This window comes from Tauraco erythrolophus, chromosome 7 (assembly GCF_009769465.1).
Source record: "Tauraco erythrolophus isolate bTauEry1 chromosome 7, bTauEry1.pri, whole genome shotgun sequence".
Taxonomy (NCBI): Eukaryota; Metazoa; Chordata; class Aves; order Musophagiformes; family Musophagidae; genus Tauraco; species Tauraco erythrolophus.
In genome coordinates this window covers 18530936-18556532 of record NC_141471.1, presented here as the reverse complement: position 1 = coordinate 18556532, position 25597 = coordinate 18530936, and the positions used below count along the sequence as shown (strand labels likewise).

The following is a 25597-nucleotide window of genomic DNA, read 5'->3' as shown; positions in this document are numbered from 1 at the left end:
GAATTAGTCAGGGATTTTCCTCTACAAGCAGAGACAACAAGAAAAATATCGTGCAGCTCTGTTCACCTATGGGGAGTGTAATTTCTCATGACAACCAAAAATAGATCATTCAAGATTAACCAAGCTTTGAACAAGTATGTGCGTTTGTGGGAAGTTCCCCTTCAAACGTAATGTTTATTTAACGATAAATGCGTAATTGTTTGAGCTGGCTGACACTTATACCTGTATTGTGCATCCCAGGAGATGGAGATTGAGACCGCAGAGGAAGTTGCTATTGTTGGAATAGGATGCAATTTTCCCGGAGGTAAGTTTTGGGTAAAAGCAAAGCAGGCTGCTGAGTAAACATTGAAAAGCACAGTTATTTATCAATGTTGAAACAGAGGTAAACAACACACTTCTCCCTTCTGCAGAATTTGTTGCTTTGCTACCTGTCAGATCTTTTTGAAAGGTCACGCTGTGATGGAAACTGACTGGTTGAAGTTTGTCTGCTGACAGACAGACCTGCAGTGCTGACTGTGGGCAGGGCATTGAGCTGCACACAGGGAACCCATACAAATGAACTGGACTGGTCTGGGATGATTTGAGCTTTCTGCACGTGCACTGGCCAGATGATTGTGCCTTGTTGCAGGACTATGCGTCCATAGGGAGAGCACAGATCGAGGGCCTGTCGATATCACCAGCTCTGCCTGTAATATAAAATAAGTTGGGTGTTACTAAAAGAAAGCTTCCTGCTTTGTTACAGTATAATAATCCAGGGGGTGGAATACAGTTCTGTCCTTGCAAGTCAGTGTTCCGCCCCTAAGGTGACCATGCTAGTCTCTCCTTTTCCTTGTTTTTTTTCTTGCTCTCACCACATTTCAATTCCTGGCTTCACTTTGTCTGAGATTCAACAGGTATATGTGGTACAGGCAAACACAAATGGTTCTGAATCTAGTAAAGTGCTAGTAAATGCATAGCAGCAGTTTCTCGCCCAAGCATTAAACACTAATTTGGTGCAAGTCATTTGTTGGTCCAGACATGCTAGCAAAGGTATTCTCTTTACAAACATTGTTTTTAAATACCTTGCCATCCAGTAAGTGAACACATTCCGATCCTGCACTGTGAATGCTCAGAACTGTTCTAAACTTGCCTCCAAAGAAACATTGAGTGAGTGATGGGAGCTGTTAAACTATCCCATGCCTGGCTAGTGGCTGTGGCTGTGTCTATGATGATGGACCAGCCATCATCATAGAGGGCTTAGGTGGGAGTGCTGTCCTGTGATCCCTGTTACTGACTGCAAGTGCGGTCCCCACCCCAGCACTGGCCACAACAGTCAGAGCTCTCCTGGTCAGTGCTTGGGCATGTCAAAGGTTAGCACCTGCAAGTGACCATTTCTAGAGTGAGCGTGGGTAAGGCCACTACCTATGTTGGGGAAGTGGAAGCTGGGAGAAGTGGGCCACTGTGTGGGTGCCATGTTAGTTGGTTTCAGGGCTAAGAAGGGAGACTAAACGTATCCTCAGTGCCTGGAACTGGAGCTCTGGATCTCAACCAATAAGGACAGAGTCCCTCACAATCCACTATTGAGGTGCTGGGCTCTGTCAGCATTGAATATACACATACTTTTATGCTTGATTGTCGTGGTTTTAGGCTGATCCAGCAACTAAAGCTCACACAGTCTCTCCTTCTCCAGTAAAGTGGAGAGGAGAAAAATATAATAAAGGGACTGAAGGTTGAGACAAGAACAGAGGGAGCACCCACCAACCACGGTCCTGGGCAAAACAGACTTGGCTTTCTTAAAAGCAAAACAATTTATTGATGGTTGCTTAAAAGGACAAAGGGAAACAAAAACGGTTGCATGAGAGGATAAAAAGAAACAAAGCCAGATCTTAAAACCGACACCTTCCTTCCCCACCCCCCCCTTTCCTTTTCCTCCGGGCTCTACCTTCTCCCCCCAGCAGCACAGGAGGCAGGGACTGGGGGAGTGCAGGTCAGTTCATTCCGTGCTGTTACTGCTGCTTCTTTCTTAAAAGGGGGCTGGCCTGACGCAGGCAGCTGCCCGGCCGGGAGCCAGGGAGTGGGGGCAGTGCCCTCCTCCCTTCTCTCCTCGCTCCTGGGCAAAACACCTTTTCCAGTTCCTTTGTCCTGGCTTAAATAGGGCAATTCGCAGAGGTGCTGATTGGCTCAACCCCGAGGGGGATGGCAGTCCGATCTGGTGGCCAGAACTGGGTCTGACCCGGTTCCAAAACCAGGGAGGTCACAGGGAGCAAAGCCCCTCTCCTGCCACCAGAACCCCCACCCCCCCCACATCAAACCATGACATTGATTTAGATTCCTTTCTAGTGTTAGGGACAAAGGATAATGCCTCTGATATTTTCCTGGTATTTGTAAGCTCAGTCTGTCTTCAAAGAGCTAATATCCAGAGATTACCTTTTGCTGCCAGTGGAGCTGCCTGAGGAGTGGTGCTGTACAGATACAGAAAGATCTCACCATGCCCGTGTGGTCTTAAGGACATGATGCATGTATATAGTAGATGCAGTGACATGGTAGGGAAATGGAGACAGAAGAAGGTAAGGATTTTGTGTGGTTCCTTTGCTTTTAGGCAAGCAGTGAAGGGATCAGTCATGCCTTTCCATTTTCCTCTCACCAAAGAATGATCATTTCTTTCTCTGGTGATTCTGCTTGACCAACCTAGATTTATACATCGTAGTTCCTTGTAACTGAGCATGCACTTCTGAGTTTGCATGGGGAGAGGGAGCACACAATTTAATCTACTTTAAAACCTTTGTACAACAGGTGATGGAATTGAAAATTTCTGGAAAGTCTTGGAGGAAGGCAAAAACTGCACAGTAGAAATCCCCCCTGAGAGATTTAATGCCAAAGAGTGGTATGATCCAGATGATAACAAACCAGGAAAAATATGTACAACGCGAGCTGCTCTTCTCAATGAGTAAGTCTGTTACTATGTGCTGCCACCGATTTTTTTTTGTACTTAGACTAACATGTCCAGCCTTTCAGAGGGTGCATGACACAGGGAGACCTTATATATCTGAGACCTAGGAACCAGGTTCCTTTTGTCTCACGTGATGAACATGCAGCTGTCAAACTGCAGGAATTCCTGGTGTGCGACATCGATGAGCAAATTTAGTTGCAGGTCGTGTTAAGCACATATGTACATGGATGGGAGCACATATGACCTTTGATTACATAATTGAACATGTATGTATGTACCCACTATGTGTTGAGATGTCACCTGTCACGTGACAGAGATTATCTGCGTTTTGGGTACACACAAGTACACATGCATCATGCATGAGGAGGTACATACTTGATCTGAGGTGGGCTCCAGCCTGCCAAGTAACTCGTACTGTCTATAGTACTATGGACTGTAGAGGAAGGTGACAGAGTATGGACTCTGAGCCATAAGAACTGTCTGGTAAGTCTTCTCCAGTTTCAGCCAGAAGGTTAGCCAGCTTTGCTGGAGCTCAGGACCTAATCCTGTGCTTGTGGTGACAAGGTGCTCTAATGCAGGTATGAAAATTTAGAGACAAAGTAAGGAAGTCTGGTTTTGCTAAATAGCCAGGAATGGGATCTTACGCTTAATTTAAGTGTTATACTTGCTCGTAATCTGTACTATTCATAATTTCATAATAATCTTGCTTTTCTCTGGGCTCATACTGTCATATCTTAAAAAAAGAAACTTTTTCTTTATTCTGAGTCAGTCTTCCATAATACTGAGGGATCATATATGTGCAAGTATTAAGTGAAGATACTAGTGTAAAGAGAAATCCTGGAGGAGCAAACTACAGTATGCATCCCTTCACTTATGTCCTTGTGTCTCATGTCAAATTATCCCAGAGATATGGGTACTGCAATATGGGGGCTGTGGCTAATGAGAAGAATAGCAACTGCAGTAAGATCAACATGAGTGTCTTTTATTTTAAATCCACATTCACCTTAAATCCTCACACTGTAGGCCTTTATTCAGATGAGAAGTTCACAAGCACAGAAGCAATCTTATAGCCTCCTGAGATTAATACTTAGCAGGTTTGAATTGTAGGACCCAGAATTACTTCAGTGATTAGTCCCGTGTTAGATATTGAATTCTCCGCTGAAATCAAGAACTTATAGAAGGCCATACAAATCTGATCTTGGGATACGAGATTAAGCCTGGGCTTGGTCTTTTGTAAGTGGGCCTACTTTGAAGACTTTTTAAAGATAAACACACACAAGCACACATAAAACATTGTGAATTTTTTATTAGAGAAGTATGGATATTTCTTGGAAATATCTAGCTGATCCTTATTGGTTTGAAATTATTTGTTTGAAATTGTAAAGCCATTGGCCTGTATTGCCTTAAAATAATTTAGAAGACAATATCTGTTTAAAACTTGTCGGCTATGACCACATTACAGCAGAGGGAGCCTCGTTCTGCAAATGTTCATAATCTGAAGAGTCCAGTTGACGCCAGTGGGATAACCATGCAAATAAAAATTTCTAGGAGTGCAACTCATAATTTCAAAATGCAGAATCATTGACAAAATTAGATAATTTGTGGTGGAACATAAAATATCCTTGGGATATTTTCTTCTGAATTTCATAAATGAGAACTGTGGCCTAAACATCAGTTACTGCTTTGCTTTTCATGAAATTGCAAAAAATGTGTACTTTGAGTCTTGACTAAATGCATCTTGTATATATAATGTACCATTTTGGGGTCTATTCATTTTAGATTTAATTCATTTGACAACCACCTGTTTGGGATTAATAATATGGAGGCTGAACGCATGGATCCGCAACAGAAGTTACTGGTAGAATGCACATACAAAGCCTTGGAGGATGCGGGTGTCCCTGTAGAAGCTGTCAGTGGCACCAAAACAGGTGTTTTTATTGGTAAGATGAAAATTTAATGATGAAAAATGTCTGTTTGCACCTCACAAAGATTGGAGCCCTCCTTCGTAAACTTTACATAAGTATCTAGCTCTGGAGAACTTAAGGCTACTGTTCTATGACACTACCAGTTATTTTTGCTAAGGATTACTAGGCTACTCTAGAAATTCCTTATAAAAGTCACGTATCTGTTTTAGGTGCTCGTAGTGTCTTAGGTACTGAAGTTGAAGCAGGAAACAGTTAAACTGCCTCCCCAGCCCAACCCTTCCTCGAAATAGTACTCTCAAGCTAAGGTTGGTTAAGGTGTTATGGGGGTTAAGATCCTTTTAAACCAGCAGAAATCCTCATGTAAATATTAGTATAATCCAAGGTGCACTTGTTCAACTGCTTATTTTGTCAAGGAGTTAGAATAACAGCACATTTTTGCTGGTGTAATCTGTATCTCTCTTAAGAGAAGTTTTCTGGGATGGTTAGGCTCATATAACTGTACAGGCAAAGTCTTTAGATTCACTTTTAGTCTGAAACATGCTCTTCTTTCACAGAGGAGACTATTCCTTGCTCTATGAATAGATGCGCTGCATTTTCCACACATGCCCATGGAATTGAGGATGTGCTGTATTTCAAGCACCTGTTCTCAGAAAGAGGAACACAACTCCTCTCACAGGCCCTGCTCTTCTTCTCTATATCTGTCTTACTGGATCACAGTGAGCAAACAAAGATAAATAAAAAGCAAACAAAGATAAATAAAAAGCATTGGATATAGCTTACACTGTGACCTTTAACTTGGAACATCTGAGGAATTGAAGCTAATGTCCTGTACATTTATATCCCAGCTATCCTCATTGTCACTTCTTAATATATATTCCCGTAGTGAAACGAAAGCAACTGCTCTCAAACTGAGATACAGGGGTCTAAGCAGGCTATACAAGCTACACAGAGCCTAAGCTGTCACTTACTGTGCAGGTAGAAATTTCAGGTGCTAGGTATGTTTGTGCAAGTTGAGTCCAGGGGAGATTGCTGGGAGTTTTGTCTTTGACTTGCGTTGAAGCCAAGTTTCGCCACAGGAGCACTGACGCTATATAGTTTATTATTAAAACAGAAAACCAAAACAAGCTGTCAGATTTAAAGCTGCACATCCCTTTTGTTCGCTCGGGTTAATGTGACACATATTTGATATTTTTTACAGGTCTTATGAATCGAGACTATGAAGTTGTAACAAGCAGAGCAGTGAGTGAAATAAATCACTATGATGGTACCGGAACAGCAATGAGCATTGCTGCCAACAGGGTCTCATTCACATTTAATCTGACAGGACCATCACTGGCTATTGACACCGCGTGTTCGTCTTTTCTTTTTGCTCTGCACTACGCCTTGCGAGCAATTAAATCAGGTAATGGGACTGAAGAGATGCTGGACAAAGAAATTAGCATTGCTACTGTTTCTGTCTATCGTCTTGGAAATCTCAATGTGAGTATGTTTCTGTTTTACTCCAGGAGATTGTGACGCAGCAATCTGTGGTGGAGTGAACTGCATAATAGATCCTCGCACCTTTGTATCTCTCAGTAAAGCAAAAATGATCTCTCCGGAGGGAATAAGCAAACCCTTCTCCAAAAAAGCAGATGGCTATGGAAGGGGAGAAGGCTGTGGTGTTGTTTTCCTCAAACCACTGAAAAAGGTAAGATTGCTTGTGAAGCAACCTAAAATAAGACTGGTTGCTTACCTGAATTTTGTATCTCCAGTTCTAATAATTACTCTAGAAAAGATTTTCCAGTTCAAGCTTAAGATTAATGAAGCGTTTATTAAGCATTAAGCTTTTATGCACTTCCCGTACCATGGGAAGGAAATCACACATATAAAAGTTAGTATTATACTCTATCTGTTCTTGGCTTTTTTGTTCTGTTTTCTCCTATATGAAGAAGGCATGAAATTATTAAAGATAATTTTACCTTTTTATGAAACAGGCAAAGGAAGACTACAACAAAATCTGGGGTGTTATAAACATCAGTGCAGTAAATCAGAATGGTAGATCCATGACTCCAATCACAAGGCCATCTCGAATTGAGCAAGAAAGGTTACTGCGCAGCATTTATGAAACTCACGTTGATCCCTCAGTTGTGCAGTACATTGAAGCACACGGTACAGGAACTGCCGCTGGAGATCCTACTGAAGCTGAAAGCCTAGGTACTGTCATTTGTAAAAAAAGGTCTTCACAAGTTTCCATTCTGAAAATTGGTTCAGTGAAAGGAAATATTGGCCACACTGAATCAGCTGCTGGAGCAGCAGGGTTGATCAAAGTGCTTCTGATGATGCATCATGGAAAGATTGTTCCATCCTTGCATTACTCGAAGGAGATGAGCAGCATCGATACAGAGAAATTAAACCTTGCAATTCCCACAACTGTAGAGCCCTGGGAAGAATCCAGTGAGTATGGAAGAGTAGCTGGCATCAACTGCTTTGGATTTGGAGGAACCAATGCTCACGTGGTAGTCAGGCAGGTTAAGCAGCTAGAGGCTCTTCCTGCCTTTAAGAGGCCCCTTGAATTAGTGCTGCTGTCAGCAGCATCAAGTAAGTCCCTTCAGATGACAATGGCTGATACAGCTGACCAGCTGAGCACAAGAAACTCCATAACTCTCCCGAGCCTGGCCTATACATCTGCCTGCAGAAGAAGCCATGCCAACTACAGGTACCGAAAAGCATTTGTCACAAACTCTCTCCAACACTTGCAGCAAGAGGTTATGTCAGCAGCGAGCACTGAACTCGCCATGTCAAAGGTGGAGCTGCAGCTGGTGTTTGTGTTCTGTGGCAATGGCGTAACACTGAAGGAGCTCAGTGAGGTACTGCTGAGCTCAGAGCCAGTGTTCAGAGACAAGTGTAAGGAAATAGAAGTGCTTTTTCAGAAACACACTCCCATCAGCCTTCTGCCAGTAGGAGGTCATAGCCCAAAGGATTTGTTGAATCCAGAGCTTTCCCAGCCCTTGCTTTTTACCATGCAGGTTGCCTTAGCTTCCCTTCTGAAATACTGGGGCATTAAACCAGTCACTGCTGTTGGCCACTCAGTAGGGGAAGTTGCTGCTGCGCATTTTGCTGGGTACCTTTCCCTGGCAGATGCAGTCAACGTGATTTATCACCGGAGCCGGCTGCAGGCAAAGACTGCCAGCGGCAGAATGTTGGTGGTTGGAAACATCCCTGTTCAAGAGATTGCTGAACATCTGCATCACTACTCAGGAAAGGTGTGCATTGCAGCTTTCAACAGCCCAGTTTCCTGCACCTTGTCTGGGAATTCAGACTCTGTGGATGCTGTCCAGAGAGATTTAGCTCAAGCTTTCAGCCAGAGAAACATCTTTCTTCATGTTTTAAGTGTCCCAGCTGCCTACCACAGCCCCAGCATGGATATGATACTTGCAGAGTTGGAAGAGAACATACAGTCTTTAGAAAAACAGAAGGGGGAAATTGAAGTGATTTCAACACTAACTGGGGTGGCTGCTTCTGAAAATGACTTTGCTCAGGGCAAATTCTGGGCCCGGCATACTCGTGAGCCTGTTGCTTTCACTCAAGCCATCAAAACTGCAGCTAGAGACAGGCAAAATGTGGTGTTTGTGGAAATAAGTCCTCACCGAGCATTGCAGCGAAGCATAAAGGAAACTCTAGGAAAAAGCACAAAAGTGTTCTCCTCTTTGGAAACTGGTGCAGAGTATCAAACACTCTTCACTCTCGTAGGAAATCTGTTTGAACTGGGATATAATCCCAACTGGCAGCACTTTTATAATGGGTATCAAAGTGTTCCAGTGGCCATTCCGCAGTATCAATTTGATCGCAAAAAACTCATGGCCCGTCTGGATGTCCATCAACGAGCAAACCAAAGAGGCATCAGCTCCAGTCATCCTTTGATTTATGACATAAACAGTGACAACATGGAGTTTGGCTGCCTGCTGTCTCAGGACACAACATTGTACTTATATGAGCACAAGAACAATGGTGTGGCTTTAGTCCCTGGCGCTTTTTATGTGGAGCTTGGTCTGGCCTCTGTGCTGAGCAGCTCAAGACCTACAGTGCCTCTGAGTGCTTGCCAGATGAGTATCAGTTTTTCTGCACCGTGTGTTCTCACGCAGAGTTCCCAAGTCTTGAGTATCAAGCTGAGCCTGCAAAAAGCCATGACAGCCTTTGAAATACTCTCTTCCTCCAATGCAGTTTATGCTGCAGGCCAAGTTACAAAGGGGCCTGGAGCTGTGGTGGAAGAAAGCACCATCTCCTTCCAAGATGTCTATCAAAGATGCAGGTCAGTGGTTAGCAGAGAGGAAGTTTATGAAGCACTGTCTCAGGCTGGCTTTCAGTACGGCTCCATGTTCAGGCAGCTCAGTGATGTGCATTATTGCCGGGAACTAAAGGAAGCTATAACAAGCATAAAGGTGAACAAGGAGACTGTCAGAGAGATGTACAACTACTGTATCCATCCAGTGCTGCTCGACTGTTTTCTGCAAATGACCGCTGTCATGACCTCAAGGATGTTCCAGTCCAGAGCAGGCTTTCCTTCAGGGATAGGCAGCCTGGTGGTGCTCCGACCGCTGGAGGAAGAAATGATGATATATATGAGAACAAGTAAATCCATTGGGAACTGCCTAGAGGTCTGTGGATGTTTTATGGACAAACAGGGCTCCGTTTTGGCTGAACTCAAGCGTGTTGCCATCACTTTCATGATGCAAGCATCTTCCAGAGACAATGAGTTCATGTTTGGAAACAAGTGGAAAGAGGTGTCTCTTTCACAGATGATTGGACATCTGGGGGCTATGCCCAGAGTCCTAGTGTTTGCTGACAAATATGGGATAGCTGAGCAGCTCAAAAAATATTTGCATCCTGATTCGAGGTATGTTATGTATGAAGACTGGGAAGCCCTCTTAGAAGGCCACGCACAGAATATGATGAGAGCAGAGGTTGAGGATTATGATGAAATTCTGTTCCTGTGGGGAATTCAAAAGTTAAATGAAAATTTCCCAAGCAAAGTGGTAGACCAACTGGCAAAGTGTTGTGAAGCCTATCGCCAAGTTATTGTGGCATTAAGAGAGAAAACGTCCCGCTGTTCAGTCAGAGTGATCACCTACAGAACAACGGAAAGAGATGTAGACCACGTTAACTGTGGGTTTGCGTTGTATGGCATGACTAGAACTTGTGTCATTGAAGTTCCAGAAATCACCTTTCAGTTGATTAACCTCAGTTCTTCCAGTTCCCTAGACATCTCAGTGCTAGCAGATGTTCTCGTCAAAGACAAAGGTGTGGACTATCCAGAAGTTTGCATCAGCCAAGGAAGAATTTATATGGCTGAAATCAGACGCACACCTTTTGTAAATGCAGATTACAACCAACCCATAAGATCTCTCCAGAAGTCAGAAACATTCACTTTGTACACTTCTGATCCGTACACAGCAAAAGACTTGTCTGCTGAATTGTCCACCAGCACTGCTCCTCAGCTTGACAAACAGAGCATTGAAATTCAAGTGGATAAAATATGTCTCCACTCAGAAGATTATTTTCCTGTTAGTGTTTCTAGTCGTAACTTTGGTAATACACTGTACTGGAATTCACAAGCAGTAGACAAACACAGACTTTTAGCTCTTGATTTCAGTGGCACAGTAACAGCAACAGGCATTGATGTGAAGAAAGTTAAAGTGGGAGATCACGTGGTTTCATGTTATCCAGCTGCTGCGTCATCCAGAGTTCGGATTCCAGGAACAGCTTGTTTCAACGTAAAGAAATTCCCATGCTTTCAGAATGTCCCTTGTATGTCATACTTTATCATTGCATGGGAAATCTTCAATCAGAGGTTACCCAAGGGCAAACATAACAGAACATTGGGTATTATTTCTGCAGAGCCATCATCAGTTTTGTGCCACGTTCTTTCTGCAGCAGCAGAAGAGATGGGTTGGAGAACAGTATTTGCGAGGCCCACTCCTGATAAGTTCCAGTATATAAACTTATGTAATGCCCTTATTATTCTTCCTCCAGTAAACAGACTGTCTCAGGAGGATCTGGACCACTTGTACTTTCTTAAAGATGTGGTAATAGTGTGCGGCAATCGACAGTCTGAATGTATCCAGAATGTCAGTGAAATTGACCATGAAAATATCAGCTTTCATCTCCTTACACTTGCCAGCCTTTTCCAGAAGGCATCTCTAAAGGAACTGCAAAAGACTGTGCATGTGTGGATCAATTCCATGGATATGAAACGGTTTAGACGTCTATCAGGTTCTGTTTTTCAGCAGACTAAGAATTTCGAAAGAATGAACTCTGTGATGTCCTATTTTACCTGCAAATCTGTCCCACTTGCAGTACTGAGAAGACAGCAGGACGTCAGCATGCTTTCGGATATACCGTTGTATGAATCCCAGAAGAAACTGTTTAAGCAGAATGCTGTTTACATAGTAGTTGGAGGGCTCACTGGACTTGGCTTTGAAACAGTGAAATTCATAGCCGAGAATGGAGGAGGGTGTATTGCAATATTCTCCAGGAAATTCCCAAGCAATGAGAAGCAAGAAGAGATGAAGGCTTTGCAGCAGCAGTATGAATGGAGCAAAGTAGTGTTTGTGCAGTGTGATGTTACTTCGACCAGTGATGTTGAGAAAGCTTTCCAGTCTCTTGCGAACATCTTTGCAGGTTATCCAGTCAAAGGTGTATTTCAAAGCGCTGTTGTTCTACATGATGGCCATCTTGAAGTTCTGAACTTGGCTGACTTTCAGAAAGTGCTGAGCCCAAAAGTAGCAGGGACCCTAAATCTTCATTGGGCTACCAGAGGCCAGGAGCTTGACTACTTTGTGTGCTACTCTTCTATTACTTCCTTTCTGGGAAATTCCACCCAGGCAAACTATGCAGCTGCAAACTCTTTTTTGGATGTTTTCTGCCTCTACAGGAGGAACTGTGGGCTTTCAGGCCAATCCATTAACTGGGGTGCTTTGAACCTTGGCGTACTGCTCGGTCAAAACCATATTCAGAACATTCTGGTATCCAAGGGCATAGACATTCTGCAAGTGCACGAAATTCATGAATATCTCATGAAGAGCTTACTTATGAATAACCCGCAGCAAGCTGTCGTCAAATTAAACTTTGAAGCTTTAGTTAATCATGTTTTTTCTCGGACTATTTCACTCAGAAAGCGCTTCATATCACTTATGTCAAAAGAACTCAGGAACAAGCTTGAAACCTCTGAGGAAACTCAAGTCCAGGATACTGCCTTACTCAAATCTGAAGACTATATCACCTCACTGGTGAGTGACCTCACCAGATTGGGCCCAGATGAACTAACCATGAATACACCACTTCTGTCATTGGGTATAGACTCGATGTTAGCTATGACAATTCAGAACCGTGTCTTTCAAGAGAGAAAGGTGGACATACCTCTTCTGAAACTGCTTGATCCTCACACAACCCTGTCAAATTTAGTAGTAGTTTTAGAAGAAACACACAATGCAAATGAAATAGTTGAGAAAAAAAACGTTGCAGTTGAAAGTGCAGAAAATGGGAGCTGGCTATAGGAGTCTTCTCGCTCAGGAATTGTGTAAGTTTGAAGACACGTAGACCCTTTGTAGTACCTCTGGATATATCATTGAAGACAGGGTAGAACATCTGTTGATGCTGAATGCACTTTTTTGCATTGACTGAGAAAAACCCACACCAGGTTCTTCTGCCGTTGCCCTAGCTGTATTAATTTCAGTCCATTATTTGACTTGTTGCTTTCAATATATTTTACATTAATTTTTCAATATTTTGAACTGGAAATAGGTAGGTTAATACACATACATTTTCATGTAAATTTATATCTTCAATGCACATTGCATTTTTTTAAACCGTATTAAAGCCTTGATGAAAATACTACGTTTTCACTTTGAAGGGATGAATATACGTGCAAAGCAGCATAGGATTATCACCATTTTTGCCATTATTATATTTTAATGTATTATTCTTTTTTTTTAATACATCAAATATGTATAAATACAGGTGTCTTTTAGAAAGACGTCTAGATGTTGTGATTTCAAAGGTTTCATCTCAAAAAATTAAACTTAATTTTTTCCTTATGTCTGCAAAAATAATAAAAATTTACCAGTTGCAAAGCATACAGTATAGCACTGTTTTTCCTTATTAATTAACCATCTTTTATGAAAACCCAAATAAACAACAATAGTAAGAAAGTTTAAAAAGCAAAACCTAAAGTGTATCTGTCTTATTTTAATTTGTTGTCACCCATCCGCTCTCCAAGTTTAAATTTTCCTTATCCTAACACCACCCTTATTTTACTTCAGTGAGAAAATACACACTTCTCCCCAAAGACACTGAAGGAAACTTTGTGTATACTGTCTTAATATGGGAATAGGGTCTCTTCTCCAGGCTGAACAACCCCAACTCTCTTTAGCCTATCTTCATAGGAGAGGTGCTCCAGCCCTCTGATTATCTTCATGGCCCTCCTCTGGACTCACTCCAACAGGCCCATGTCTTTCTTATGTTGGGGGTCCCAGAGCTGAATGCAGTACTCCAGGTGGGATCACATGAGAGCAGAGTAGAGGAGAATCACCTCCTCTCAAGCCTGTCAAGGTCCCTCTGAATGGCATCCCTTTCCTCCAGCGTGTTGATTACATCACACAGCTTGGTGTCGTCAGCAAACTTGCTGAGGGTGCACTCAATCCCACTGTCCTTGTCTCCAACAAAGATGTTAAACAGTGCTGGTCCCAATCTTGACCCCTCAGGAATGCCACTTGTCACTGGTCTCCACGTGGAGAGACATCGAGCTGTTGATCGCAACTCTGCAGCCATTTCTTTACTCACTGGGTGATCCATCTGTCAAATCCATGTCTCTCCAATTTAGAGACAAGGATGTTGTGTGGGACAGTGTCAAACACTTTGGACAAATCCAGGTAGATGATGTCAGTCACTCTTCCCTTATCCACCAATGCTGCGACCCCATCATAGAAGGCCACCAAATTTGTCAGATATGATTTGCCCTTAGTGAAGCCATGTTGACTGTCACCAATCACCTTTTTTCCCATGTGCCTTAGCATAGTTGCCAGGAAGATCTGCTCCATGATCTTGCTGGGCACAGAGTTGAGACTGACTGGCCTGTTTATATCCAATTATCGTTCACCCCAAGATATCCCTTGCAGGTCTGGTAGTATTCTCCAGGGCATGGAGTATCCATGGACTATGAGGTGCCCCTGAAACCACTTCTTCTCCAGGCTGAACAAGCCCAGTTTCTTCACCCTCTCCTTATAGCTCTGGTGCCTCAGCCTCCAAACATCTTCATGGCCTTCTGCTGAACTTAATCAAGCTTATCTATATCTTTCTTACACTAGTGGGCTCGGAACTGGACTAGGGATCCAGATGTGGTGTAATGAGTAACGTGTGGTGTGCTGGTGTACTGCTCGTGTAATGTATACCACCAGTGTGATGTAATGAGTAAAGGTGAAGAATCACTTGCCTTGATCTACAGGTGATGCTCCTGTCGATACAGCCCAGTCAGCTGTTAGCCTTCATTGCTGCCAGTGTGCATGGTGGACTTGCGCTTAGTCCACTGCCCATCAGGACCTCCAGGTCCTTTTCATTCAAGCTGCTCCCCAGCCAGTTGGTCCCCAGCCAGTAACGTTGTGGGGCTTAGTCTGTCTCACAGGCAGAACTGGTCCTGGGGGATATTCCATCCCAGGTGCAGGGCCTTGCATTCACCATGGTTGAAATTCATGAAGATTCTGTTAAGCTATCTGTCCCTCTGAATAGCGGTTCTCCCCTCCAATGTGCCAAACACTCTCACCTAACTTGACACACTCCATGAGTTTGCTGAGGGCAGACTCTGTCCTGTCAGCTAGGCTGTTAATATAGAGCCTGTGGGATGCTGCTAGTAACTCACCGCCAGGTGGACTTTGCACTGCTGATATTACCCTTTGGGCCTGGAATTCCAGTGAATACTCCACCCAGCTTATAGTCCTTTTCAATCTCTCTCACATCAATTTGGCTACAATGATGCATTGGGAGATTACGCTGAAAGCCTTGATGGAATCAAGGTGAATAATGTTCTCTCTCTCTCTCCTCATCTGCAGAACCAGTCTTTTCATTCTTCAAGATAATCAGGCTGGTCAGGCACCATTTGCCTTTGGAAAATCCATGCTGGTTGTTCTCAACTGCTTCTTCATTCATTTTCCTTACAGCCCGAATCATTTTGAATTTATGTTCTTCGTGGGCAGAGATCTCTGTGACCTTGCCCAAATGTTTCGGAGGTGAGCATGGTGATGAAGTGAGGAGCAAGTAACTCTGTATGTATGCAGAAAGGCACAGGGAGGATTTTAAATCCAGAGTGGTTCTGGTGTGGCAGAACCTGACCAATAGCCAGGTAACTCACAAAGCAGAGAAACGCACACATCTACTGTACTTGTTGCCTGTGCTGTTCCCTATGCAAAAGCACAAGAACCTTGCAGCACTGATGGCAAGGTCAAAGCAGTAGTGTCATGAGGCTGCTTTACACAGAAGGAGTAGAATAAAGGTATGTTTGATACAGAGGCTGAAAGACATTTCAAGACATCAGTTTCTGGTCACTTGATGGCTTGACAGACACAGCTTGGAAAGCGTGATGCCAAGGGCAGTCGCCATTACTCAAACACAGCCATTAGTCACAAGAATTGCACTGATGAGGATGATGTGTGAACCAGGAATGTAACCAGAGTGAACAGCAGTTGCTATAAATGTCCATACTGGTGTCCCACTGTAAGGGAAGGAATCAGAGGCTTCCATTGCCTCAGATGACTGTTTCTGCACTGCACCATATGCCAAACTTGCCAGAGGCAGCAATACCACAAACGTTGCATTGTGTCATCCTGACCATCTGAAACAATGTTTGTGTCAGTAATTAATGCATCCCACCTGAAAAACAGCAAACTTTTTGCCTGAATGTTACGCAGTACTGGGGAGGCCACACCTGGAGTAGTGTCCAGTTCTGAGCTCCTCAGTACAAGAGAAACATGGACTTACTGGAGAGAACCAATGAAAGGCCATGAAGATGATTAAGGGTCTGGAGCATCTCTCCCATAAGGAAAGGCTGAGAGATCTGGGACTGTTCAGCCTGGAGAAGAGAAAGCTCAGGGAGATCTTGTCAATGTATATAAAGAGTGCAAAGAGGATGGAGCCAGGCTCTTTTCAGTGGTGCCCAGTGACAGGACCAGATGCAATGGGCACAAACTGGAACACAGGAGGTATCCTCTGAACATCAGGAAACACCTTTTCACTGTTAGGATAACTGAGCGCTGGCACAGATTGTTCAGGGAGGTAGTGGAGTCTGTCCTTGGAGATATTCAAAAGCTGTCTGGACAGGGTTGAGCAGGGAGTTGTTCCAGATGACCTCCAGAGGCCCCTTCCAACCTCCAACATTCTGTGATTCTGTGAAAAAAACAGCCTCCAAACCTGTAATCAGTTGCATATTCCAAGACTCTCAGACCATAAAGAATCTCTTCTGGAAGAGAGAGAGGAGGAGGGGGGGGAAGAGAGAAAGAGAGAGAGAGTGAGCTGACTACCAACACGTCACCTCTCCTGCCACGAGTGAGCGTATTACCTCTTGCCTGTGTCAGGTATCACACTGCTTAAGCTTCTATGTTTGCTGTGTCTCTATACATGGATAGATCTATGATATATACATTTATACTTTTACTAAATTTGTATGATGATACACTTTTCAATCTCATAATACAATAGCTGTTAAAACAAGCACCACAGCACCAAGTGTGACTGAGAAATCACAGATTACACAGACTACCGCTCTGCTATGAAGTCTTTTTTCCAGCTTCCAACTAAAGCTTTTCTAAAAAGCATTTTTCCAGCTTCCAACAAATTAGACCTGACTACAAGCATGGCCCATAAATCATTTCCAAAGAACCAGCCTGTGCCAGACAACAGCAAAAACACAGCAGCAAGTCCACAAAAATGTGGTAAGTGCTTTGGAGAGGAGGGGAGCAAAGCCTTGTGCCTCTGCAGTCAGCTTAGTCTGCAATCAAAGATTTCACATGGACTTCATGAAGCTGAACATGCTCTTCTGGCTGCTGAGGAGATACACACGGTCACTGAAGTGCTGGAAACTCAAAAGGACACCTAAGCCAAAGGTGCCTGTACCTTTGAGGAGATAGTACGGTAGAGCTTCATTGCTCCTTCAAGACAATTTGAATTCAAAAGTGGCTTCTTTGGCCTCATAGACACAGGCGCTAACTTACAGAGAGCTGCTACACATGTATTAACTGAGCCATTTGAAAGCCATCTCTGTCAACTTCTGGTAAAGCAGCAGATGCGGAAGATGTGAGGAGGCTCAGGTGTCCCAGAACATACTGTCAGCGTCAAAGTTTAGAGCAAGGGTGGCTACAATTTCTTATTTAGGACAGTGGCAGGAGGAGAGACTGCAGAGAGAGAATCCCCCTTGCTCTCTCATAAAGAAGGCCACTGCAAAGCAGTCTATTCCCAAGCTGCCCTACGGTTTGGGAAAAGAAGCAGTTCAAGCTGAACTCCCCAAACCCCCTGCTCCACCCCTGAACTCGTCAGCCAGAGGCTCACCTCAAGAGAGCAGATGTAATCTGCAACGGAACAACTCAAGTGGTGAGCCGTGATGTCTGCTGATGGCTTGCCCACATCTGCCTAGTGGCTAGTTGGGGCCTGACAGACCGCCCAATGCTGGTGTAACAGCAAGGGAGAAGCAGCAGCAGCTCTGGGCTGTTGCTTGGTCATGAGACACCTCATGGGTGCGGGATGGGGTGTCCCAGGGAAAACACAGCAGCAGATGTCTGTACAAGAGGCCCAGTGTGAATGGAGCAGCCAATGATTAGGTCCATGGAGTAGGCAGGTGGTGGGGAGGAGTCCTGGCCAGGCTTAGAGACCCATGAGCGTCTGACACTGGACGTTGGAAAAGGATCAGTGGGAGATGGGTTTTCCTGCCTGCTGGATTTCAGGAAGGCAGGGTTTTGGCTGGGACACAGAAATGCCTTTTGTGTACAGAGCAGCCAAAGGCTGATGACTACACTACATAAAGAGGCACATTATTATGTATTTTAAAAAAAATGTATTCAAGCCAGTTAATTGTTAGTTTCCAGAATTTTGAATATTTTGTTTAGATTTTTAATGGCAAGTTTTTATATTTATAAGGCCATTAAGTGTATTTGTCTAAACATGCTTTTATTTGCCTGGTAGGCTTCTAGTATTGTGATTGTTGTACTCCGCCCAGATATTTTCTTAGATAATCTAAGAATTAAGCCATAGCCACATGAAGCACATTGGAAATTTCCATATAGTTTTTATATAGATGATCTTACTATTGCTATAAGATGTTGAACACATGGTTTGATGATGCCCTACATTTGAAAGAGCAATCTGTTGCCACTCCAAAACAAAGTAGTCCACCCTGTGTTTTGTAGGCCACTATTGCCTTATGTTGATGGATGCAGAAATGGAGATGATGCAATGAAACTAGAGGAGAAATGAGGAAGAGAGAAGGAAGGAGCCAGAGCTTGACAGGGTCACACAAAGCAGGATGACTCCGGAGTTTGCATTCCCAGGTCCTGAGGCTGGTACATGAATTGACAAACTTAGGCAGCTGAGTCCTTAAGTAGATGTGAGAATCTCTCATACATCTCTGCATTGTGCAGTTGTAACTGAACCTATTGATTTTAGTTTTGGTAAAGACAGTCTGATTCTGTGAGACCGAAGCACTGACTTTGGCTGGCTGCAGCCAGTGCTGCTCTTTGGCTTTCTCTTGCCAAAGCAATCACTGTTCTGCTAGCACCATGAGAGCTGGGTTTTCGTAATCACGTAAGCACAGAATCATAGAATGGTTTGGGTTGGAAGGGACCTTAAAGATCATCTAGTTGCAATTCCCCTGCCATAGGCAGGGACACTTTCCACTAGATCAGGTTGCTCAAAGCCTCATCCAACCCGGACTTCAACACCTCCAGGGATGAGACATCCACCACTCCTCTGGGCAACCTGTTCCAATCTGCCAATGATGTTTGTATTCTGAGGTATTGCTGAAGGAGCTCATATCTGCTATGCGTTTTGGGTTTGACTGCTTCTGTGGATCCGTCATAAATGCCCCAGAGGGCATATATTTGAATTAAAAAAAGACCATTGAAGCCCCCAAAAGTATAGTGAGAAACCTGATCTTGAAAAATGCTTTGGCAAAGCGAGCTTCAGCTGCAGCCAGGGCAATTAGAATTGACTGTTCTGACAGCAGCAGTTTATAATGCAGCAATGGCAGAGCACTTGTGTCTAACAAATACGTAGGATATGACCAGAAAAATAGCCTGAAAAATCCACACAGATGACACATTAGTTCACAGATGTTTGGTGTCCTGAAAGCAGCAATCAGCTGGAGGAGAAGGAAAAGTTACCCACAAGCAACAGAATGGACTGCAAAACCACTGAAGCAACGTGCAGTGCTGTAGGAGCAGTGGCAAAGTCCCAAGTGCTGTTCTGTACTACCAGACATCATATCAGGAACACACAAACAGGACCTCACAGTTCTCAATTATGCCTCTGAATTAGTTTAAAAGAGATATTTTTTTCTTCATCAGCTGCTGTCAAATGTGATTGTTTGAAGAAAGCTGTAGCTGTCATTTCCTTCTGAAAAATGATGTTCTGCTCAAAATTTGAATTGTAATTAGATAAATTAGTTGTGAAAAAAAACCCCGTACCTGTGTTTAACAGAAGGCTTTTAGTGACAATGTTGTTTGGTCTTTGCAATTAATCTTAGATAGAGCTAACCACCTGAGGTGTATTTTTAAAGATTCAGTGCTCAGTCTCCAGAATCTCAGTCCTGTTATCAAAGGAAGGATCCCATTAGCAGGATGCATACTCAGTAATAAGATAATCATGACTTTGGCACGGTACTTGGAAAAATATTAATTTTTCCAGTCAGAGCCTGAAGTGATATAACATTTAGCCAAACTGCTAAAACATCTGTCCCCCCTTCTCTGAGTACAACCATAAATGCAATTAGTCAGATATGTTCTAAACGGCAGCGACATAAATACAGAATTAATGGCAAAGAGCCCTAATGTTTCTTCGGAAAATTTGCTCGTGGATGCACTTCTTGCTTTCTGCCCCAGGCAATTCATCAAAATATAGAATCGTAGAATCATAGAATGGTTTCCCTGTTGCGTCAAAGGAGCTTGCAGGCTGAACTAACAGCTTCATTTTCCTGCAAGTCAATCAATGTCTGTTTCTTCTTTTGCCTGGAAGAAACTTCTTCTTTGTCCATGTTTTTCCTCATGGTCTCAGCTGAGGTACTTTGGCCCAAGGCCCAGGCAGCCAAACCCCAGGATCTCATGAAGCCAACCTGCATTTTCTTCTTCAGATAACATCTTGGAGAAGCACATACTCAGTGAGTAGTGACAATGTTGCTGATAATGGCTTCCCTCAGTCATACCTTGTCACTGCACAAAACATCGATTATCACTGTAAAATAAAAATGCTGTATCCTGAATGAATGTATGTAAATGCGTTAATCAATGTAGTCAACAGATTAAGATGCATCGTACTCAACAGGTTGTTCCTATGATGCTGGTAGGATGTAGTCCTGACTCTGCTACTTGGTATTTGCACCTGTGACATCAGAGACAGTTATAAGAAACGGTGGCATTAATAACAAAACAAGACATGCATTTTGCAGGATCCTTGGAGAGCTACAGCAAAGTTCTTCGGACATATGAGACTGCTGGGATGATTAAGGGACTGCCATCTCTCCCATGAGGAAGGGCTGAGAGCTGGGACTGTTCAGCCTGGAGAAGAGAAAGCTCAGGGAGATCTTGTCGATGTATATAAATCTCTGAAGGGAAGGCGCAAAGAGGATGAAGCCAGGCTCTTTTCAGTGGTGCCCAGTGACAGGACCAGACGCAATGGGCACAAACTGGAACACAGGAGGTTTCCTCTGAACATCAGGAAACACATTTCACTGTGAGGATAACTGAGCGCTGGCACAGATTGTTCAGGGAGGTAGTGGAGTCTCTGTCCTTGGAGATACTCAAAAGCAATCTGGACGTGGTCCTGTGCAATGGGTTCTAAGTGTCCTGATTTGAGCAGGGAGTTGTTTCAGGTGACCTCCAGAGGTCCCTTTCCACCTCAGTTGTGCTGTGATTCTGTGATTCTGTGAATTCCATGAGCAGATGGATTTTATCATCTTGTTGTGGTTTAGGCACCACCACATTAAGTACAGCCTCATGAAAAAGAGTGATCAAGTCAGAAGCCTGTGACTGATCTCCCTCTTCCCCTGATGTCCCTTTTGATACTCTTCATGCTCTAAGGGAAGACCTACTTCACACTTTTGAAAGAAGTGCCCACAGAGAGAAAAATTTAATGATACTTAACGTAGCAGTAAACCAATTCTGGAAATTCCAGCATGCTTTTAAAAGTATTTTGGCTAAAAATCAGAGCACTGTACTCAGTTTCAAATCTGACTATAACACAGCATTTTCAAACTTTTAAGAAAGCATTTTCTATTGCACACCTAAAAGCAAATCCTATGTATCAGTCAAATTCAGAATACAATTTCCATGCATGCAGTCATTACAGGTGACTTTATATACCATCTGAAATTCAGTGAGAGACGACAATCTTACCTTCTGCTTCAAACACAGACCCTCTTCAGTTAGTTTCTTCAGCACAGACCAAATCCTTCTAGATTAGTTTATGGCGAGAGAGCAGTACTTTGCATTAAATCCCTAGCAGAGAGGAGAATAGCTGACACACCTCGCAGAGCAGACAGGCTGCTCTTTTCAGCTGCAATGTGAGTTTTGACAATTTTGCCAACAACATCTGACTCTGGAAGAGAGAAGCTGACCTGTTCTTGTATCATTTTCAAGGATGGATTTAGCAGAGTGACATCCTCGATGCAAAGCTAGTCACCATCCTCCCTTCAAAAAAAGACCCAAAACAAACCAACAAAAAAAAGAAATCCTAGCCAAGCAAAAAAGTGAAATGAATTTAAATGAGGCCTGATGACTCCCCTCTCTAAAATACCTGCTTTTCCCAGTGGCAGCAGGAGGAACCCAGGGCAGTTAGCTCACATGGTGCTCTCTTGGAGACAGTCAAACTGATTTTGTTGAATATTCACAGAAGTTCAGCCTACATCGGCATGAACGGAAAATCTTTAGCCTTCTGACCTGTACTTGGCAGAAGTCTGTGCAACCGGACGAGGGGCTGAGCATGGGAAATGTCAGTGAGAATTCATTACGGTGTTACTCATGTCAAGTCTACATGTCTCAGCCTTCAGCAGAAGAGTAGTTTATCTGTGCCTGTGATACAGATGATGACTGATGAAACCACTTAAGCCACAGTACGGGTTTAGAAAGACACCCTTACATTTCTTATATAGAAGTAAAGGAAGATTTCACCCAGGGGATGGGTTTCTTTTCAATAATCAAAATATGAAGAAGAGGCTCCTGTGCAGAACTGCAATTCTTGTCATCGCTGTAATTTATTGCCAAACCATTAGGAAATCCCAAGAATGCAATGTTTCATATTGACATACTGGACTTTCACTTCCATATGTGAACTGAGGAGAAAATAGCTGGTTATTCTGCTTTTTAAGTAATGAAACCAATAGGTGGTGAAACTGATAATTTCTGGAAACAGACAAAATTAATGTGATTGAAATATTATTGGAAAGATTCAGTATCAAAATATTATGCACAAAGGGAAAAATGTGCACAATGTGAGCTGTCTTCCTGATGAGTAAATCTGTTGCTGTAATCTAAAACTTTAAATCAGACTTTTAGCATGGAGATTCTAATCCTGTTCTCCATGAAGTGAATAATATTGGCTTTCATAAGTCATGGAAGCCCACTCAGTAAGCGTGTAGACAGTTCTTCCTTAGGTTTCCAGGAATTTAACCATGCTTTGTTTGGTGAATCTCCTTGGCTTTAAATCCTGGAAATGCCATAGGTAGCAGTGGTGATGACAGGATTGCACCTTGTATAATTAGCTGGACAGTTTGTATTTTAGAAACTTTCCTTGTCTCTTTTGCTGTCATTTCTGGATGAACAGTCCTACACCTCTCAGCTGTTATTTGATAAAAGCCTCTGTTACAAGAGTTGATGGGCACAGGGCAACTGTACTTTTCCCTTCACCTCCTGTGGTGGCTGCTGTGGCTAGATGTGGCTAAGGGGACAATGTGGAGTCCCTTTGTAGCCAGGATTCCATAGAGCAAATTCAGCAGAATGACTCCGCTTCTTTGGAAACAGCTCAAATCACATTTAACTTACTTGTTGATGTTGCAACCCTTTTTCCAAATCAGTAAGCCACCCTATAAGCAGTGCCATAGTTGCTGTACCCGCATTGCTTTGAGTAAGGCCTGTTTGTGAAAAGAGAAATTTGCAAGATAGAACTATAGCTGAGAATGAGCTGTGAGCCCACTTCAAAATGAGGCAGTTCTTGAATGATAAAAGGTGGGTGCTTGTGTGCACACCTATACATGTACACGTATTAGGCTAGATGTAAAATGTTTTCTGACAAAAAAAAAGAATTGTCCCCGATAATTTCAGTGAATAAGGACTTGAGTTGCCTTAAATGTTATTTAAAGAAAAATATCTGTTTACAGTTTGCTACCTCAAGCTGCATTACAGCAAACAGAAGCCCTTTATTAAACTGAGTAGGCTTGCTGAAGCCAACGGATTTACAGTGTGTGAAAAACTCCCAGGGAGGGCTCCTAAGGCTTAAAAACACAAGACCTGGCCTGTGATTAGCAACAAGGTTTTGGTTTTGTTTTTTGTTTGCTTGTTTGTTTGTTTGTTTTCAGCAGAATAGTGAATAAGAAAGCCCAGGTTTTCAAACAAAGGCTTACGTTTTTCAGAAGGGGATTTCTGACTTAATGGCGGAATCCTCATTAGTGGGTGTGTAGATTAGAAAGGAATATGCAGCAAGTCCCAGGGCATTCTCTGGTGGGAAGAAGATACTGTAGAAGTCATGTAATTTTCATGCAAGTAGCAGCAAGACATTTGGAATTTGTGACATGGAGACCAAACATAGAGATCTAAAAGTTTTTTTTGATCATAAAGTCCAGAGTCTGAGAGTGAGAGACAGAGATTTTTTACAACTTGAGACACGGATCCCCTCAGATACATGGAAGTAATTAAAATCTATAGAAACACTAGAATTGTTGAACACTAGAGTTAAAGCCACCATGGCAGGAAGATCTTCAATAATTCTCGTTGACCTTTCTGAATGACTATTATGGCTGCATTTTATACATTTTATGTTATAAATAGTGGTGTGGTAAATCAGAACAGATGGTCCCTACTCTCGTTGCAAGCCCAGCTCAGTTTCAAACAAGAAAACTCCTTCTGCTCTGTTTATCATGTTGACCTTTCTTCAGTTGAGCAGTCCTCATGAGTGCTTACTCTGAAGACTGATTTGGTTAAAAATCAACTGGGGTTAATTAAATCTACTTCTAAGAAAGAGATCGTTCAATATTTGCATTCCTTAAATATCTATGTGGCAGAGTTATGAAGAAGTGAAACTTCCTACTTTCAGCATCTCTATGCAAATAAGAAGAACTTGGGACAGTATGGGCATGAGCTGGGCTAGGTTTAGGGGAAACAAGGTCTCAAATCACATATGCAAACACAGGCTTCTCCTCCCTATAGAGGAGCACTGGTATTATTTCTCCTTTCTGCACTTGAAATAAATACCTCAAATTGACAATAGATAACACAGCTGAGCAGCTGAATGCAAGAAATCAACTGCTCTCTCCGGACTTGCCAAGTTACTTGCCTGTAGAAATGTCAAGTTTGCTAGTGCTTTTCAGAAATAATTGGTTGTAGCACTCAGCAGAAGAAATGTCTGTCTTCGTCTTTTAAATGACCCTGTTGCTTTCCACAGCTTGAATCCAGTACTAGAAACCATGGGAAAAAAAAAAAAAAAAGAATTTAAACCAACAGAAGTGGATTCAACACTGCCTGGGATGGCTGCTTCCGCAGAGGAGGTCACAGAGTAATGCACGAAAAACTTGAGATTCTGTTGTTTTCAGACAAGCAATAGCACACAAATAGGAGAAAACCCGAGAGTTTGTAGAAACACATCCTCAAAGATATATGACATGTAACAGACAGTTGGCCAAAAAGGAGGATTATTCCTCCTTGTACACTAGCACTGAATATCACAAGCCTGTTTGACCTGGGATGTTGCCCTGACTGGCAGCCCATCTGTGCATCATTTGCTCTTGACCTGAATCATTTACGAGAGCGTCCCTGTGGCCGTTTCACAGTACCTGTTTTATCACAAAAGACTCGTGGACTGTCTGGACATTTCTGCTCCTGAGAAGTACTGACTCTCTTACTGTCAAAGGCTCTTTTATGGCTTGTTCTGGACTTTAAAGGCAGAGGCTGCAGTGGCAAAAATACAAAGGCTAAAAAAAACCCCTCAATCTTATTACTGCATTTGTCAAATAAAGAGGAAGAACAGGTGCAGGACATCTGAGTGTTAAAATAAAATTTATTCAACAGTTAGGCTTGCTTTTATGGAACAGAGCGAAAACCTGAAAATAGTGACTAGTGCCAGTAATTGTAGCATCGCCTACATCTCTCTCCTGAAAATTTTACTTCACCCTGCAACTTTTGCAGTGTTCACAAAATAGTGCAGCTAGGCTTGATGGACATGACAATACGAACGAGTGCTGCCAAGAAGCAAACTAGGACGTGTTAGGCCAAGGGTGAACTTGGTGTGCAGGGGTCTGCTCTGTGGAAGC

General features: G+C 43.0%; 1 protein-coding gene across 1 annotated transcript; it reads left to right on the top strand.

Moving 5' to 3' along the window:
- Nucleotides 1-243: 243 nt before the first annotated feature.
- Nucleotides 244-12386, top strand: LOC104372645 (uncharacterized). The gene is made up of 6 exons (XM_009978390.2): nt 244-304; nt 2773-2926; nt 4709-4869; nt 6053-6256; nt 6360-6541; nt 6828-12386. Exons 1-6 carry the CDS (start codon nt 244-246, stop codon nt 12384-12386), a joined length of 6321 nt encoding a protein of 2106 aa, XP_009976692.2.
- Nucleotides 12387-25597: the final 13211 nt, after the last annotated feature.

What these genes read in the sequence shown, in the direction of transcription:
- LOC104372645 (XM_009978390.2), top strand. Translation starts at nt 244, where the DNA reads ATGGAGATTGAGACCGCAGAGGAAGTTGCTATTGTTGGAATAGGATGC. An exon ending in CAAAACAGGTGTTTTTATTG is followed by an intron (nt 4,870 to 6,052) that starts GTAAGATGAAAA and finishes TATTTTTTACAG; the next exon opens with GTCTTATGAATCGAGACTAT. An exon ending in CTTGCGAGCAATTAAATCAG is followed by an intron (nt 6,257 to 6,359) that starts GTAATGGGACTG and finishes GTTTTACTCCAG; the next exon opens with GAGATTGTGACGCAGCAATC.